Here is a 17,400-nt window from a genome sequence, read left to right as displayed (position 1 = left end):
GAAGGAGCAGGGGGCCCATCTGTGGATGAGGAAACTGCAGCTCTGTGAGGGGAAGCGACTTGTTTAAGGCCACAGGCCAGAAGAGCGCTGCAGAATTAGCAGATGCAGGTGTTTACCTGCCCGGATCCCCCGGGATCCCCTTGCCGTTTGGGGGTGCAGGGCCCCATCTGCTGCAGGTGCCAGGCAGAGGCCCTGGGGCCGTGCACACCTGCGGCCTCTGCCAGCGGAAGCTCCTGCTTGGGTGATCACAATCTCCTTGTCTCCTTGTTGGGAAGTGCTTGGGAGGCACCTTACCCCGATGTGATGGCCAATATCCAATGGCTGAGGTGCAGGTCCAACAGCCCAGCCCCCTGGGCACGAGGGGGACGGACCCTGCAGAGGTAGGTGGAGACTAGGATTTCTCCTGAAAGTATCTGGCTTTCCGCCTGGCCTTGTGGAGTCTCTTACCCTTTAGAGGTTGCACCCAAGTGCACCCTGGCCCCTAAAAATCCTGCTTGCACCCATCTCAGGCTCTGCCTCAGGGCATTCAGGCCAAGAGAGAAGCAGTGGTGGGGTGTGAACCTAGACGTTTGACTCTGAACTCCATTCCTGGGAAGGCTGGGGTGGGGAGGGAGATGAGCAAGGGCTTTGAAGGCCATGGAATTCTCCTCCTCTTCCTCCTGCCCCTGCCCCTCCTCCTCCTAGCTCGGTTCTCTGCTCCCCAGGGCTGCTGCCTGCTTCTGTGGCTGACAGTGGAGGAAATCCCTGGGCCCATGGCTCCCCCCCTCCAGCTGTGGAACTTCAGAGCCGGCTCTCCCCTCCTCTACCCTCTTCTGACAGTCACAGGGGCGGGAAGCCAAGCTCCCAGCAGCCTGGAGCTATCACCAGGCCCGGCGTTTAAATATAGACAGTCAAGCCTGTAATTTGCCTCCCTTCTCCACGCTGTGGTGCCTATAATTAGAGCCGGGAGACAGCCAGGTGGGGAGGCCTTGGCGTGCGCTGTCCTCCGGCGGGAGGAGAGGCCCAGGCTATCTGCGGGCAGGGCACGCCTTACAGCTGGGCTTGGCTTCCTGGGCCACAGGGGCCCCCAGCAGCCGTCACCTGGAGCCACCGGCTCCTTGGGAAGCTGGGCTGGTGCAGAGGTGTAGACAGGAGGCTTCGCACCGGGCTCCTGGCACTGCCCTCTACCTCTCCAGTCTCTCCTCTGCCCTGCAGCCGGCGTGGCTGGTACTGAGCCCCGATCCATCCCTGCCCTCCCCGACTCCAACCTCTCACTTGAACGTCTATTGTTGAAGGACTCGGGCTGGTTGCTGTGGTACAGAAGGGTGGGTCTCAGGGACCATCTCAGGCCAGCCCCCACTCTGCAGATGAGAGCCAGCCTGGGGTCCCACCGTGCACCCCACACCCCCCCTCACCCCGTCCCCTGTGGCTGCACACTCACCTGCCTTGCCGATCTGCACAGCCAGCTTGGTGAGCTTGCCCTGCAGCACTGACTTCTCCTTCTTGTGCATGTTGGCCTTTTTTTTGTCGTCAGCATCACCACCCTCGGCACTCTTGAGGGGCTGCATCTCCATGGCAGCTGCCCCGTCCTGCTGTTTGGCTGCAGGGGACAGAGCACACGCACATGCACACGTGCACGCACACACACGCACACACACACAGACATGCACACACCCAGGTCAGCCTGCTGGGTGGGGATCCTGGCCCCCACCCCGCCTGCCCAGGGGAATCTGGGGAGGTGTCCATTCACTCCCCTGTGGACCCTGTGTCCTGCACAGAAGCCCTGTGGGGCGGGGTCTGCCTCTTCTGGCTGTGGGAATCTCGTCCCAGGACCAGTGGGTGCCCTGGGCCCGAAATCCAAGGGCGAGCAGGGAGTGACACAGTTCCACCTTGGATTCCCAGCAGGAGTAGGCTGGGTCCCCCTCTGGGCCGGAACAAGCCCACAGACCCTTCCCAAATTGCCCCTTGGCTTTCCCCACTTTTAGACAAGGCAGAGAGGCTTGGGCTTCCCTGGCTCGTTCTTAAGTAAGTTGCTGGGATATTCACCAGGCAGGAGGGACACAAAAAAAGGGGGGCTTAAAAGATAAAAGAGAGTGTCCCTGTCCCTGGGTGCTGATACCCCTCCTCCTTTGGTGCAGGACTGATTGGAGGGCCTGGGACCCTATCCCTTAGCTCCTAAGGACCTCTAGGAACCAGCTTCAAGTCTTCAGCTGAATGGGCAGCAAAGCTCAAAGGCTGGGGAAGGGCTGGCTCACACCTGTCCTCACCAGCGATGTCTCCATTAGGCCTGGAAACTCGTGACTCACAGCCAAGCCCCCCAAAGATGCCAGGCACCTGTAGGTGTGGACGTGTCTGCCTCTGGCTTGGCTCTCAGAGCCCGTAGGGAGGAGCTGGGGGACCCCAGTAGCTGGTTAATACAAAAGGGTTACCTTTGCTCTGGCTGGCGTCCACATTGCCATCCTGCATTTTACCTACACGACAAAGAATTTTAACAGACAACAGAGAACAGACAACACACGTTGATCATCACAAAGACACAACAGGGCCACGGACGTTCATGTCACAGATGGAGGAAGGGCCAAGCTGACTCCATCCCTCCACACAGGAACGCTGGGGATGCCCCGAGACAAGAGCAAACCTGGCCACCACATTGACTGCAGGGTCTATCTTGATTCTTTGGGGGTCTGGAGAGAGAGCTCCGGTAGGAATTATTTGGGCCCTGAGCATCTTATAGGTTAAATGACAGCCTTTGAGAGTAAAAAGGACCAGAGTTGGCTGGCAGGAAGCAGAGGGGTTCACAGGTCCTCCCAATGATTAATTTGGTTGGTGCCTTTTGTGAGCTGAGAGGAGGCAAAGGAAATAAGAGAGACAGGGAGAGAGAGGGAGAGCGAGAGAGGGAGGGAAGAGAGAAATTCTATAAAAGGGAGGAGTTTGGTCAATGTGTTCCTTAGTTTCTTGCTCCAGAAGGGATGTATGTTGAATTCTACTTCCTCCTTTTTCCATCTGGAGGTGTGTGAAGCCACAGCATGGAGCCCCCCACCCCACCCAGCCCTACTGAGACTGCTGCATGCAAAGGATGGGCAAGGGCTCCCTAATGGTGGGCTCCGAGGTGCCCTGACTGTATCCAGGGGGATCAGGGGGAGTGCCCTGGCTCTTAAGGGGACGCTACTGACCTCTCCCTTCTACCTGGGTGTGTGCTTTTTATTCTGTGGTTGACCAGCTTGGGCCATAGTAGACAGGGGACTTGGGCTGCCAGGCCGACTGGGGTGCACCCCCTGTCCTGGCCCTGCATGCCAGTGCTGGGGAAAGGGCTGAAGCTGGGGCTGTGCACGCCTCATCAGGGCTGCCTGGGAGTCCCCCTCCCCAGCCCCAGCCAGAGGCTTGTGGGCTGGGTTTGCAGCATGGGAGGTACTGGTGGTTCGTACCTGATCTCACCTGCTGACACTGAGGACAGGGGGTTTCCTCCTGTTCCGAGGGCCAGTCCACGGAGCTCCCTCAGAGCTCTGCCCATGTGCCTTGCCACCTGAGGAGCTGTCTCAGTAGGTCAGTCATCCTTGGCCATTTGCTGCACAGCTGATTCTCACAGTTCATGTTCTGGGAGAACCCACCATGTGCCAGGTACGTATACAGCCTCTGTGATTTCATATAATCCTCACCACATCCCTACCAGGGCACTCCTGTATTGCACCCATTTACAGAGGAGAAACTGAGGCTCAGAGAGGCAGATGGTCTGTCCGGGTCCCACGGGGTAAACGGAGAGCTGGCCCCAAAGTGCGTCTATGTCTCCACCTCTGACTGGGGAGAGAGCAGCTATCCTTCGGCCCCTCTGAGCCCAGAGGAGGGGCAGCAAGGTGGCCCGGCTGGGACGAAGCCCCTGTTTGGACACCAGTTAGCTGTACAGCTTTTCCTTTCCCAGTCTCAGCTTCCACCTCTGTAAAATGGGCATGCGACATTCAGCTCCCAGAGCCCCTGATGGTTGCCTTAGGTTGCAACCATCGCTCGCTTAGCACTTGTAGTTGGTGAGTGTCACCTTCTGTCAATCTTCCCGATGCCCTGCAGGTGGGATAGAAGGGATTCTCTTAACTCTCATTTTACAGATGAGAAAACTGAGGCCAAGGGTGGTTCAGAGGTAGCCTTCATTTCTGGAACATCCAGATCATAACCCTGCCTTATTGGTTCCATGGAAACTGTCATCAGCCATCACCATACCGTGTTGTGAGTCACTTGGAGGGGAGAAGATGCTTTTCGGGGTCCCAGCCCCCTGCTATCTCTCCAAGGGAAATGCAGGGCTGTTCCCACAGCCTGGCAGAGCAAAGGGTCAGCGACCCACCCTTGGGTTGAAAAAGAAGGGCCTTGTTGCTCTACTGTAAAGGTCTTTTTGCTGGGTTAAAAACAAAACAAAAAAAAGAAGCCTTTTTAGAGCAAACAGGAATGAACTACAACAATTATTTTTATTTTCAAAAATAATTCTACTAACTGGGCTAAAGGGCACTGGAGGACTCCTCTTTGATACTTGATTTTCCAAGACACAAAGGGGCCTTTATTTGCATTGCATATTATCAGATGCAATAGCCCATGTGCGTGCCCATTAACCAAGCTAGCAATTTCCTCTTTTATTTCCATAGTGATCACGTGGCTAGAAAAATAATCACCAATGCATATGTTCGAGGGAGGGAGAGGTGTTCTGGGGGTGCTTTGGTGCAGATGGCCTGCTTTCTCAGAAGCAAGGGACTTATTTGGGGCTCTCCTCAGCCAAACTGGGGCTCGGCTGTCCCCAGAACAAGGAGGGGCAGTGAGATCTGACTCCACGTGCAACTGGCGGGTGGGCTGGGTTTCAGGGGGCTGGGACGGGGACTGGCGTGGTGACTTAGAGGCCTTTCTGCATCAGATGCCAGACACAGTTTTGATCAACAGATCTGTTCTCTTCATGCATCGCTAGGGACGTGCGTGTGAGAAGCATGAGTGTGGAGGGTTCCTGGTGAGGTGGCCTGATAAACAAGCTTTGGGGAGACTGAGCACTAACTTGGTGAACTGGGAGGTGCCCTTTCTCTTGCCTGTGCCTCCGTTTCTTCCTCCGTGGAATGTGACAATTTCAATTGAGGTGAAGCTTGTGAAAAGCACACACTGTGTCCTGTGAATGTCTGGGGTTCAGCATGATGTATTTACTAATTATGATTATATGTGATGTATTACATAGTGATATTATTAATAAATGGAAAAGAAATAATAAAATAACAATCATAATGCCTCCATAATGCCTCTAAGATGAATGGAATACACCAACCTTCAGTTGGGAGGGGGATTGGAGGGTGGAGTCAGGGGGATTACTGCTAGGCGGCTGTGTTTTCTACACTCAAATCATCCTGATTTGGCTCAGAGGAAGGAAGGAGAGGAACAGTTAATTCTCTCATTGACCAAGGCTCAGCCTAGCGCTTCTCAACCTTTAATGCACTCTGGCCTAGAGCCTGGAGAGCTTATTAGAATGCACATTCTCATCCAGTGGGTCTGGGCTGGGACCTGAGATTCTGCATTTCTAATAGGCTCCTAGGAGGGGTCCAGGCTTCAGGTCCTCTGATCACATTTTGAGTAGCAATGACTTAGGGTATATTTCCCAAAATATATTACAGAGACATACCAATCCCATAAGATTCAGCCAGGAAAGGTCCTGCAGCCAAATTAACCCTGGGAAGCCCTCCCTGGCTAACTTTCCACTATACACCAGCATATTCAAAGTTCTGAGAAGTCCTGCAGTGAGGAAGAGACCAATTCTGTCCAATGGTTCTTAAACACCTTTGACCACAGGATCCTTTCCTTGGAGACAAGACCTATTCATGTCCCTGTAAAGTTATTAGCACCACGCTCTAACCAACTGAGCTAACTGGCCACCTTGTCCCTGTAAAGTTTACAAGTCACGCTCCTTCAGGAAATCCTGGGTCAGGAAGAGGAGCACACACTTTAGAGCCAGCAGGCCTGGGTTCAAATGCCAGTCCTGCCACTTTCTAGTTCTGTGACCTTGGGCTAGTGTCTTGATCTCCCTGAGCCTCAGTCTCCCCATCTTTAAAGTGGGCACAATAAACTCTGTATCATAGCGTTATCATGAGGATCAAATGAGGCCGTGAGCATGAAATGTTTGCAAAGTGCCTGGTGTACAGTGGGTGGTCAAGTTCCCCATCTTTCCTGTAATTTTCCTCAGGATATTTGAGAGTTTCCTGTTACAGTTTGGAAGCGAAATTGCTTTTTTGGGACTGACCAGCCCAAAGGTAGTCTCTGTGTTCACCGAGCCCAGCAGGCTCACTGCTCTGGGGGAAGCAGAACACCACCTCCCATTTCCTTCTCTCCCCGCCTGGGTCTGCCTATATCGGTTCTCCCTGTCATCCTTCGCCACTCCTCCGTGACGCATGACACCTCCCACACCCCCAAGCTGTTCTCCTTTCTCCTCCTCTGCCTGAAATAGACCCACACCCGAATTAGCCCTTCTTGGCAAGGCATGGTTTGCCCCAGTGTCTTGCTTGGCCCCTGACATCTCCTAGGTGCTTCCATCATTGGTCATTTTGAATGCAGGTGCTCAGCCAGAGGTCTGGGGGAGGGGATGGAGCATGAGGTAGGATAAGGTCTCAAGGTGGTCCAGGAGTGGTGAGGAGTAAATGGTGTAGGGGATGAGAAACCCACGGCCCAGTGTCTGGTACTCAGTGATGCTGCAGGAATGGCTTTTCCCTTCCCTTCGATTCCCTTCCCAGATGGTTTTATGATCGAGCCCTGCAGCTCTTAGCCTGCGTGACTATGATGCTACCTAATTTGGGGACAGGGGAGCTATCTGAGCAAACAGAAGCCTCCTCACTCTGAAGAAATGAGAGGGTATAGAAATAAGAAACCCTCTAAAGGCTTGGAGGCCAGTGAATGGAATTGCTTCATGCCTGTGGGTAAGGGGGTTTTAAAATGCAGACCCCATGGAAAGTGGCAGCCCCCCACCACCACCCCTCACCCCCGAGGGGGCCCGGAAGAATGCAGAGACTCAGGACAAATGCTCCAGCACAGGCAACAGCAGGAAACACCAGTCCACGTCCGAGGGACAGAACCAGGCCCGAGCCCAAGCGAGCCCCCTGCCCGTCCACTCCGTGAAAGAGAAGAGGAAGAAATGTTTATCAGTGGCTCAGCCATGCTATGGGGTGGGGCCAAGGAGCTGAACCCTGGCCTGGGTCCCCCTGCCTCGAGGGAATTTTCGAGCCGAGGACTGGAGACTTCACTAGGGACCCAGATGCCAGCTTCAGCCCAGGTCCTGCCCCCAGGCCTTCTTCCCCAAGCTGGGGCCAGGAATGTACTTAGGAGAGGGCCACGCCGGGTGGGATGCTGCTTCTCGGGAGCCAAATCTGAAGCCAAGGTTACGTCCCTCTTCTGGGCTCCACTGGGGGTGGAGGGCCCACCAGGAGCGAGCGCCATTTTGGCAGCGCAAGTGGGTGTGGGACGGACTCCCCGGTGGTGGCTTCTCTCTTAAGCGCCTGCCCCACGTGAGGGGACGATTGCCCCAGAGCTGCCCATGCACATCCAAGATCTGTGCGGTCCAGAACAGGGAGAGGCAAGCCCAGAGTTGGGGGTGGGGGAGAGAGACGCCCATCCAACCGAGACCCAGCGCTCGCTGTGGGAGACGTACCATTGACTAGGCTGGTATTTGCACTATCTACAGCATGTGAGTCTGCTGCACCATCGGCCGCTGCGGGGGTGGGAGGGATGGAAAATGCAGTGTGTCACAATGGAGAAAAGCAACAATGCAGAACAGCAACAACAATAAAGACATGAACCGACTTGTAGGAGACAACATGACTCTAGTCTTAAAAAAAAAAAGAAAAATCTCTGTTGGAAATCAAGAAACTCAAATTTGGGGGTGGAGGTGAAATGTTCCCATAGAGATGCCATAAAAATCAGGGTAAAAGACATGGAGGGTCTTTGAAATAAAGCATGGCACATGATCAATGTGTTGGGGTAGGATGGCACTGTGGTGTACTCAAGTCTGGACCGATGTACCCCTTGGTCATGCCAATCAGGCGGGTCCCCATCAGAAGAGCTTCTGTGAGAGGGCATCTGGCTGCCTGTCAGGGACAGAGAGACCCACAGCCAGAAGTCATTTTAAAACGTCCAATATGGGTGCAGTGTGGGCGCTCTGATTGGGTGTCTGCCATGACCACCATCACCGAGTCCCCATGGAACACGGAACAGCCATGGTGGTGGCTCGGAATTCAAGCCCTTGACTCGAGCCACTGCCCGTGGCCACCTCCTCCTTCCTAACCAGCCCTCAAAAGATTGCTTTGGTCACCCCCGTACGAGATGCCCCATCATTTCCTAGGTGATATCAAGCATGTCACACGTTGTGCCTGAGACTGAGAAGGTACTAGCAAGTTTTCCTTAGTTTAGAAATTAAAAATGACGAGATGGTCAAATTCACTCTGGTTGTTCTTTCTAGGGGTGGGGAAGTGGGCTGAAGGGGGCAGGAGAGGGAAGAGACAGGGGGGGGGCGCGCATGTGCTGAGGGAGGGGAGCTGGGACGGGATCGGTGGGCTGTGCGCAGAAGAGCAGGGCCTCGGGCCCACAGGGTGCTGAGCAGGGCACCGCATGCAGTGTGTAGGGCTGCGGGCTGGGTGTGCCTCGGGTGGCAGATCGGCAGAGTGGGGTGCTGGTTCCCCCCCATGGAGGGTCCAGTGAGTCAGGGAGCCTCCTCCGGACGTGAGCTGGTGGCTTGGGGCCAGGGCTCAGTCAAAGGCTGCTGCTATTTCTAAACGCCCCCTCTACCCTGACGGGTGTCTTACTGTACCTGGTAGCTGAAGGCCATCCCCCTTCTTCACACCTGTGTGATGATTTTTGAGACATGTTAATGAAGGAGAAGCACATCCAGCCTCACCTGTGCGCGCACGCGCACACACACGCACACACGCACACGTGGCCGCCACCTGGAGTCATCCTGGGACGGGACCCACGGCTGGAAGGCGCTGAGCAATGACCCTGGTGGAGGTGATGAAACGGGAATGTGGAGGGGGCCCAGGCCTGGCCGGGCTGCGCGCGGGGGCTCGGGAGGCTGGACTGCCCCAGATCTTCCTCTGCCCGTCCTCCTGCGTCCCACATCATCCCTCCACACGGACACTCCCGTCTCACTGGGGCATAGGTGTGTGCTCAGTGAAGGGCTCTGACCTGTGCGTCAGGTGGGAGAAGCTCGTCCTCCAAATGAAATCTTTGAGAACATGGTCTGGCCTGGGGAGGCTTCTCCCCCCTTACCCAGGACCCAGTGAGGCCAGGAAAAGGGGCAAAGCCTGTATCATCCTGTCATCCCCTGCCCTCTGCCCATATCTGCCCCACCATGTTCACCCTGGGGCCCCAGCTGGCCCCAGCTTCTACGTCACTGTGTGAACCCTGTCCTGACACCCTCTGTGTCCTCAGGGTCCACCTCAGCTGTCTCCTGGGACAGGTTCACTCCCACCTCTGGGTTTCTCACATTACAGCTTAGCTCCACTGTTCCTGTTGCTGGGGCTGCCACAATCCTAGGGAGACCCTTCTAGAAACTATGGTATTCCCCTTGGGAACCAGCATCCTGGTTATGACCCAGGCTCTGGGCCTGGTGGGCCGTGGAGAGTTGGGGGTAGCAAGGCTGTCCCTAAAACTTGAGCAGAGGCCATCTGCACCCTCACCTTCTTCCCCTGGACCTCAGAGGGCCTGGGTGTTATGGACCCTCTTCTGGAGCTTGGGGAAGGAGTCAGGACAAAAGATTGGAGATTCGAGAGGGGACAGTCCCTGAGACTGAGTTTAGGTGTTGGGTACGGAGCTGGCTGTGTTGGCCTGAGGGGACTGGGCTTCTAGTGTCTTCTGCGTGCCCCTCCTTCTCCTCTGAGGGGCACTTGCAGCCCAGACGACCAGCCTGCTTCGCTGAGGGGGAGCCCAGGGAGTAGGAATCTTATTTCCAAGGCGGCAGAGGAGCCAGAACCCAGGAAAGGTGGCGGCCCTGGGGGAACAGAGGAGGGAGCCACATGTTTGGCCACCTTGCCCAGAATCTCCTCTGCCAGCCTCTGGGCCGAGTCAGTGCTGGTGTGTTGGCAGCTCTGCTCTGTGGAGCTGAGAACATGGCAGGAGTGAGCGCAGGTGGGGCTTTCTACTCTGTATCAGGGCTGATGATGGGACCTGGTCACGCTCAAGGCTGGAGACTCAACAAAGTGCTCAGCGCCGGGGGCCTGGCCTGGCGAGAGGCTCCTCACGACACGACCAGACAGACAAGAGACGGGGACAAGACCCTGGCGATGGAACAGACAGAGCCCTCCTGGCCTGAGCAGGGCCTCAAGGATGCAGGAGACGGCTGTTGGCACAGGGCATGGACATAAAAGCCACTCAGTAACTGTTTTGTTGAGTGAATGAATGAACGACAAAAAAAAAAAAAAAAAAAAAAAAAAAGTGACCTGAAGAGCTCCTCTCCTGGTCTGTGAGGGAGTTGCGCTTACCTTTCTTGTCTTTCTTCTCTTCCTCCTCACCGCCAGCCCCAAGCAGGGTGAAGATGATGCCAGTCTGAGAATTCACACCCACCGCGGTCACTACCATCCGTCCAGAGCCCTCCATCACGTGGGTCCCTGGGGAAGGCGACGAAAGCCAAGTTACCGTTGCATGAGCCCAAGCCCCCTCCCCAAAAGAGTGGAAGGAACTGGGTCCCAGGAAGCTCCTGGCTCTGCCTGCCAAGGTCCTGGGGTACTGGCCATGATTAGGGTTCAAACTATGCCCTAGGGACAGAGCTGTCACGGGCCTGGGACTCACACACTGCTACACCTCAGTGCTCAGGCCAGCATCTAGTACCTTCTCCTGGAGAGCCACCTCCCCACCCTGTCCTACAAGGGACTGCTTCACATGGGGGCTACTCCCTCCCAACGACCTGGGAAAGAACTCAGGGCTCTGTGGGCTTGCATGAGAAGACAGTGCCAACTTGATTTTCACAGCTGTCTCACTGAAACTTAGCATTTCTACCCACTATGACATAGGTGACAGACCCTGGGAGTGTTAGTCACCCACGACGCCATTACATGTGTTACAAATATCACACGTTCTCCGTCACGACTTTATAGTTGCTGCAATCACTGACACTCATCCTGATTTTATGAGGAAGGCCACTGTCAGACTGACCGCCGGGTCTTGTGATCAGTGTGCCAACAAGAAGCGCGTACGTCACTCTATCACACGTTTATTATTATCATTGTTATTTTTTATTATTTTAATTATTTGAGTAAAATCAGCTTCCTTTGTGATCCAACGTATTCTATTTTATGCATTTTAAAAATTTGTTTTGATGTTCATTTTTGAGAGAGACAGAGCGCAAACCGGGGGAGGGGTAGAGAGAGAGGGAAACAATCTGAAGCAGGTTCCAGATGCCAAGCCATCAGCCCAGAGCCCAACGCAAGGCTTGAACTCACAAACTGCGAGATCATAACCTGAGCCGAAGTTAGGCACTTACCCAATGGAGCCACCCGGGTGCCCCTATTTTATGCATTTTAAAGCTTTATTCTGAGCAGGGCTGGTTCCGGAAGACACCAGACTTCCCTAGGCTCCTCGGTGAAAGAAAGGTTAAGGACCCCGTTTGCAGAATTTTAGTATTTTCAAACTGGGTTAAATAAAAAATTTTTTAAGTCTGTTTATTTTTGAGAGAGGAGGCAGAGAGAGGAAGAGAGAGCACCCCAAGAGAGTCGTGCTGCTGCCGTTGTGCAGGCCCCTCCACCGTACGGGGTTGGACAGCGGCATGTCCCAGGGTCATCCAGGGAGTCTGTGCCAGAGGGAGGATAAGATGCAAAGGTAAATCTGCTGAAAAGTGTGCTGTGTACATATGGTGGAGTATTGTCTGGCCTTCACACGGAAGGAGATTCTGACCCAGGCTACAACACGGATGAGGACATTATGCTCGGTGAAATACACTGGTCACAGGACGTTGGCGGTGGGCTCCGTGACGGCAGCTCCTCAGAGCACCCCCATTCACAGAGACAGAGACCATGGAGTGGTGACTGCCAGGGGCCAGAGGAGGGGACTAGTGGCGGGGTGTTCCTGCTCAATGGCTCTAGAGGTTCAGTTTTGTAGTAGGAAGAGCTGTGCAGATGGGTGGTAATGGGTACACAGCAGTGTGAACGGATGAAATGCCACTGACCTACATACTTAGCAACGGTTAAAATGGTAAGTTTCAGGGACGCTTGGGTGGCTCAGTCAGTTGAAGGTCCGACTTCAGCTCAGATTATGATCTCACAGTTCGTGGGTTCAAGCCCTGCATCAGGTTCTGTGCTGACAGCTCAGAGTCTGGAGCCTGCTTCAGATTCTGTGTCTCCCTCTTTCTCTGCACTCCCTCTCTCATGCTCTGTCTCTCTCTGTCTCTCAAAAATAAATAAACATTAAAAAAATTTTTTAAAGAAAATGGTCAATTTCATGTTATGTATATTTTACCATGATAAAAAAAATTGGAAAAACAAAAAACTAAACCCACTGAGGCTGGCCGTGACCTCAGTGGGGAAACAAGGGGAGTCCAGGGAGGGCGGCTCAGACCCAGCCTGGGAAAGTAGATGGCCACCGTGGAGGAGATGCGGCAAAGCCAGCCCTGCATCCTCAGGCTGGTGCTGGGTACATGTCACTGTGTCCCAGGAGGTTTCACAGCAGGTCACTCACAAACAGAGTTGAGCGGCAGAGCCTGTGTGGGGTCACCTGCGGAAGGTTCCAGGGACAGGTGAGGAGGCACCCTCCGTCCTGCCACTGGCCCCTCTGTTTAGTAAAGAATCTAGATAAGTGAAGTTTGGACTTTTGGGCACCTGTATTTTTTTAAATTTAAATCTTTAGTACCCCGGGAAGAAAGCTCTCTTCAATGCAGCATATATATCCAGAGAGGGGAGCCTTCATGCCTAGCCCGAGGCGTCTCAGGCCATGGGCAGGCCGCACAGTAAGAACCAGACGGGGCTGAGCCTCGATGGCCTGGATACTGACCCGGATGCTAAAAGGGCTGGATAAGTTGCTTCTTCAACTCAGTTCTGCGTTTTAGCGTTTTTTTCCTTCTGTTCCTTCCAGACTGCTGGCCACTTCTCCCTGTTTGCAGGGTGACTTGTCTCTTAGTTTTCTGGTTTGCTTCAGACCTGAAGTTTAGGTCCACAAACTCAGAACTGTACCCCAAAGCACATTCCCCAAGAAAGGAATCTATTTTCCCTTTTCAAAAGGTTTCACCCGCTCCTTCTTTTTTGTTCTAGGATCTGAGCGATATCCTGAGATTGTGTGTGTGCACGTGCCAGTGTGTCTGTGGGTGCACCCATTTGTACACGTGTGTATGTCTGTGTTCTAGCCTCTTGCCCTCTAAGATCTCATGATCTCAAGGTGCTTTACAGGCTGACAGATGGACACTGTCCAGTGAGTTTCTTCATGGCAGGTAAAGGTCAGTCTGTCTAACCAAGCATGGATAAGCCAAGTCATGAAGGCTCCCAGAGGGGGCATGAAGCCCAGTGAGCTGTAACAGAGCCCACACGGTGCTTGTTCATTCCCAGGACATGAGGATGGGGTGCTCTTTCATCTCTGGGCAGCACACAGTGGGACCTCAGCGTGAGCGTGGACACGGACTGCAGGCCAAGCAGCCCAGGCAGACTCTGGGGCCCATTGACTCGCCCAAGAGGCACAGACTGGGAGAACCAGGGCCCACTGACAGGACGCTGGTAGCCTGGGACGTGGGGGTGGGGTCACCAGGTCCTTCGAGGTGAGGGAGGAACGCAGTGTACTGCTTCAGAGCGCAGACGGCAGTGGCCGTGGCCAGTGCTGACCTCTGTAGGACACCTATGTGTGCGAGGCATCGAGTGAAACCTTCCACACACCATCATCTCATCAGTCTTCATGCTGGCCCTCAGTTTACAGAGGAGGAAACTGAGGCTCAAGGAGAACTGGCTCGCCCAGAGTCACTGGCTGGTGGGGGCAGAGCCGGGATTTGAACTCTTCCCTCTCTCTGAGCTGATCCTCTCTGTCACCTACCAGCCCCACCCCAGGAAGCCAGGCCCTCACACCCTGGTCTCCAATATATTCTGAAAAAGTTTCTCTGCCTGGGTGGTAATGAGGAGGCGGGTCCCCACCTCCCCAGCCCTAAGCAGGAGGAAAATTACACAGGGGGCCAATTTCCACCCAAGATAATCAGACCCCAAATCACCTTCTAATCTAGTCACTCCCCTCACAGCAGGGAGCTGGCGGCTCTGCCTCGGGAGGTAGAGAGGAGGAAGCCAAGGAGGCAGCCTCCGGCCACAACACAGGACGTGGGGATCCGGGGTGGAGGTGCAGCACACGCCTGCTCAGCTTCAGATGAGCCTCAGCCTGGTCCTCCAGGCCCCAGCATTAGATGGGCCAGGAGAGCTGGGGGCGTCAGCCACCCCCGCCCTGCTCCTCCCTCCCACTGTGTCCCACGAGTGCCCCCCCCCGCCCCCCGCCATGGCTCTAACCACTGTCCCCCAGCCCAGACACCTTGGTCACATCTCCGAAGTCCTAATACCTCTCAGCATGCTTTGGTTGAGACCGCAGCCTGCTTTTGACCCTTGACCACCCATTCCTGCCCTGGGTCTCTGTCCTGGGAGAGTGCAGCTGACCGGGAATTTGCGTCCAGCCCCCCACCTTTGCTCACAGTTCCCACTCCCTGAGGCCCCTTCTCCCTCCTCTGGTCCAAAACCTCCTCCTCCAGACTCAGGATGAATGCTCCCGTCAGGTGGCCTTCTCTGACAAGGGGACTTTTTCTCTCTGAACTGCCCCCCACCTGCAGTTTCCCCTGGGGGCGCTGCCAGGCCTGGCTGGCTCCCCAGCAAGGCTGGGACCTCCTTGAAGTCAGTTCTGAGTGCAAGTCTCCTCTTGGCAGAGCCCAGCTGAAACTCCACCCCCTTTCTTACTGCTGCCTCCTTGCTTTGCAGTTTCCATGGTGGGTGTGTATTACATTTATAAAGGAGAATCTCCACACCCTTCATAAGCCATCTTTATGGTTTTGCCAAAGGTCAGATTTATCCCTGCCTAGCACTCATCCCCACACCTCACTGGGCCATCCCTCTACCCTCCCAGAGGCTGGCTGCCCCTCCTACCAGAGGAGAAATTGAATGGACCATGTCACCCCCTTCAGCTATCACACCCCAGCTCCAGAACACCCTGCAAAGGGCAGTGCTTAACCCCAAGGGCACAGCTCTAATGGGACCACAGGAATGTGAGTCAAAGTCAACTAACTCTTATAGGAAAACTGCAGGGTCTCTGGGGAAGGGCGGAGGTGAGAATGCTTCGGGTTTGGGGGTCCTGGCTGAGCCCCGCACCAGGACCTCACGGTCCGCGTTCCTCTGGTATTATCCTGTAGCGTCCGCCTCCTGTAGGTCTCACGGAGCCTACAGAATACACAAACACGGGGCAGTGGGTAAAGAGAGAGAGCCTGGGCTCAGGAGCAGGTGGGACCTGGGGCCCAGTCTGGTGTCTACTTCTGATTTCCTGTGTGACCCGAGGCCAGCCCTCTCCCCTCTGGCCCTTGGTCTGTCCTCTGTAAAATGGGTGATCTATGTTAGGTCATCACCTCTGAGTGATGAAGTCTGGGCACCCAGGCTCCCGGAGAGACAAGGGCCACACCTGGGTGGCGTAGGGCAGCCTCCATTCAAAGGCCGTGTCTTGGGAGTTTGGATATTGGTTTGGGCGGGGCCAGTAGAGGCTTGTGCAGACAGACTGACCACATGGGGCATTTCCTACGCAGGCCGCACTCGTTTCCTTGATGGACAGATGTGGTAGAATGCCAGCTCTCTTCCAGGGTCTGAGGTCCAAACTGAGGTCCTTGCCCTCCAGGAGCTCACAGTCTAGCCAGGGTGAGGGGGCCAGACAGGAACACGGATCCATAACAACACAAGACAACAGAGACCCAGGGCCTTGGGGACTGGCAGGGCCGGAGGGGGGGGGGGGCGGGCACAGCCCAGGCAAAGATGGAGAGGGACCACAGTGTGATAGCAGCTCAGGGTCAAGAAGGGAGGAGCAGGAGAGAAGCTGGTTGGCGCAATGACCTGAGCGGAGAGAGCGCTGCAGAGCTGGGTCTCTGCCGGGTGTCAAGGGGAAGCCACTGGAAGCATTTCCGGGGAGAGAGGGAGAGAATTAATAATTAGTGAGCAGTTCCTTTGCGCCAACTACTGTCTGAGCTGCTTTTTCCACTCGGCCATCAGGATCACCCCACGAGTGACCATCATCACCCCCATTTCACAGATGGGCAAAGAGCCCAGGGGGGTCATCCTGCATTCAGCCTGGGGGCAGGGCTGGGGGAGACTGGGGGTGTCCTGCCAGGTCTTTCCACCTTGCCAGGAAGGCCTGCAGAGCCGAGCTGTTCAGGACCACTCTTAGGAGTGAAGTGGACGCAGGAGAACAGAGGGGGAGATGTGTCAGCCGCCCGGCGGCCATCTATCCATGACAGAGAAAGGAGCTCACGCCCAGGGGACGCTGGGTGTTCTGCCCACCAGAGGGCCTGTCCTGTCCAACCTGAACCTGTATGTCTTCCCCACACAGGAGCTCTGTGACGGCCTTTGACCTGGCGGCAGACAGTGGGCTAGAACCTTCCCAGCTGCTGGCTCAAAGGCCATCTTAGCTTCTGACTGGCTCTGGGCAGCAGGAGACGGTCCCCACTATGCCTGGTCCAGATGTCGGCCATCTTGGGCCCAGAGCCTTAGGCAATGGCAAGTGGGGTGCCCTGAGCCACCAGTGGCAGAGCCAGAGGGACCTAGTTTTACAGAGTGAGGCTTCTGTACCCAGAGATGGCAAATGGCTGACTGAGGTTGCACAGTACATGAGGCACAGGCTGGGGCTCAAACCAAGGGCTCCTTGCTCTCCTGGCTTCAACTTCCCAGGCCTCTGTCTGGACAGGAGAGGGGAGAGGTCTTACCTCCTAAAAGGTCTCTTTCTGGGGGTAGAGATATGAAGAGAGGGTAAAGGCCACTTCTGGGAATTTTTATCTGCCTCCAGGCACAAGCTCCAAGCAAAGCCAATGCGATTCCCAGTCTAGGAGCAGCTCCTTCATCATTATTGTTATCAACACAGTTAATAACAGTAATAACACGTGCTCGCAGAGCACAAGACAGTTTGCAAAGCATTTCAGAGCCCACAAGCCTGTCCTCCTCACAACAGCCCTGTGAGGTAGGTTTTGGAGTAAGCACACCCCCGAGCCCCTCCCCTCCCCATGGCCTCTCTGGCTCAGAGAGGTGGAGTGATGGCCCAGGGTCACACAGCTGTGAGCGGTGGAGCCGGGACTTGAACCCGTGCTCTATCCACTACACCCCGCTGCCTCTCATGGAGAAGAGGCAGGGTAGTGTAATGGAGAGAGCGCGGGCCGAGCAGCAGACTGGGACTTCCTGCAGTCACGGTGTCGTCCTAGGCTCCCTGGAAGCGGCGGCAGTGGCGGCAGGTCCGGCTCTC

The 17,400-nt window shown here is 55.2% G+C and overlaps 1 protein-coding gene across 11 annotated transcripts in view; it reads right to left on the bottom strand.

Moving 5' to 3' along the window:
* Nucleotides 1-17,400, bottom strand: part of ATP2B2 (ATPase plasma membrane Ca2+ transporting 2) — a 289,183-nt gene that overhangs the window by 54,909 nt on the left and 216,874 nt on the right. For 6 of the 11 annotated variants that reach the window (XM_029916061.1, XM_029916062.1, XM_029916063.1 and 3 more), the window contains 5 exons: nucleotides 10,452-10,577; nucleotides 8,783-8,815; nucleotides 7,628-7,687; nucleotides 2,409-2,450; nucleotides 1,421-1,579 (listed from right to left, as the gene is read on the bottom strand). In XM_029916061.1, coding sequence (XP_029771921.1) covers nucleotides 1,421-1,579; nucleotides 2,409-2,450; nucleotides 7,628-7,687; nucleotides 8,783-8,815; nucleotides 10,452-10,577 — 420 coding nt within the window. The remainder of the gene's footprint in view (nucleotides 1-1,420; nucleotides 1,580-2,408; nucleotides 2,451-7,627; nucleotides 7,688-8,782; nucleotides 8,816-10,451; nucleotides 10,578-17,400) is intronic. The other 5 variants (XM_029916069.1, XM_029916065.1, XM_029916070.1 and 2 more) reach the window with 3 other exon arrangements.

The sequence above is a fragment of the Suricata suricatta genome, chromosome 12, assembly GCF_006229205.1.
Source record: "Suricata suricatta isolate VVHF042 chromosome 12, meerkat_22Aug2017_6uvM2_HiC, whole genome shotgun sequence".
NCBI lineage: Eukaryota > Metazoa > Chordata > Mammalia > Carnivora > Herpestidae > Suricata > Suricata suricatta.
The sequence above is the reverse complement of the archived record's forward strand: the minus strand, read 5'-3'. Positions and strand labels throughout refer to the sequence as shown.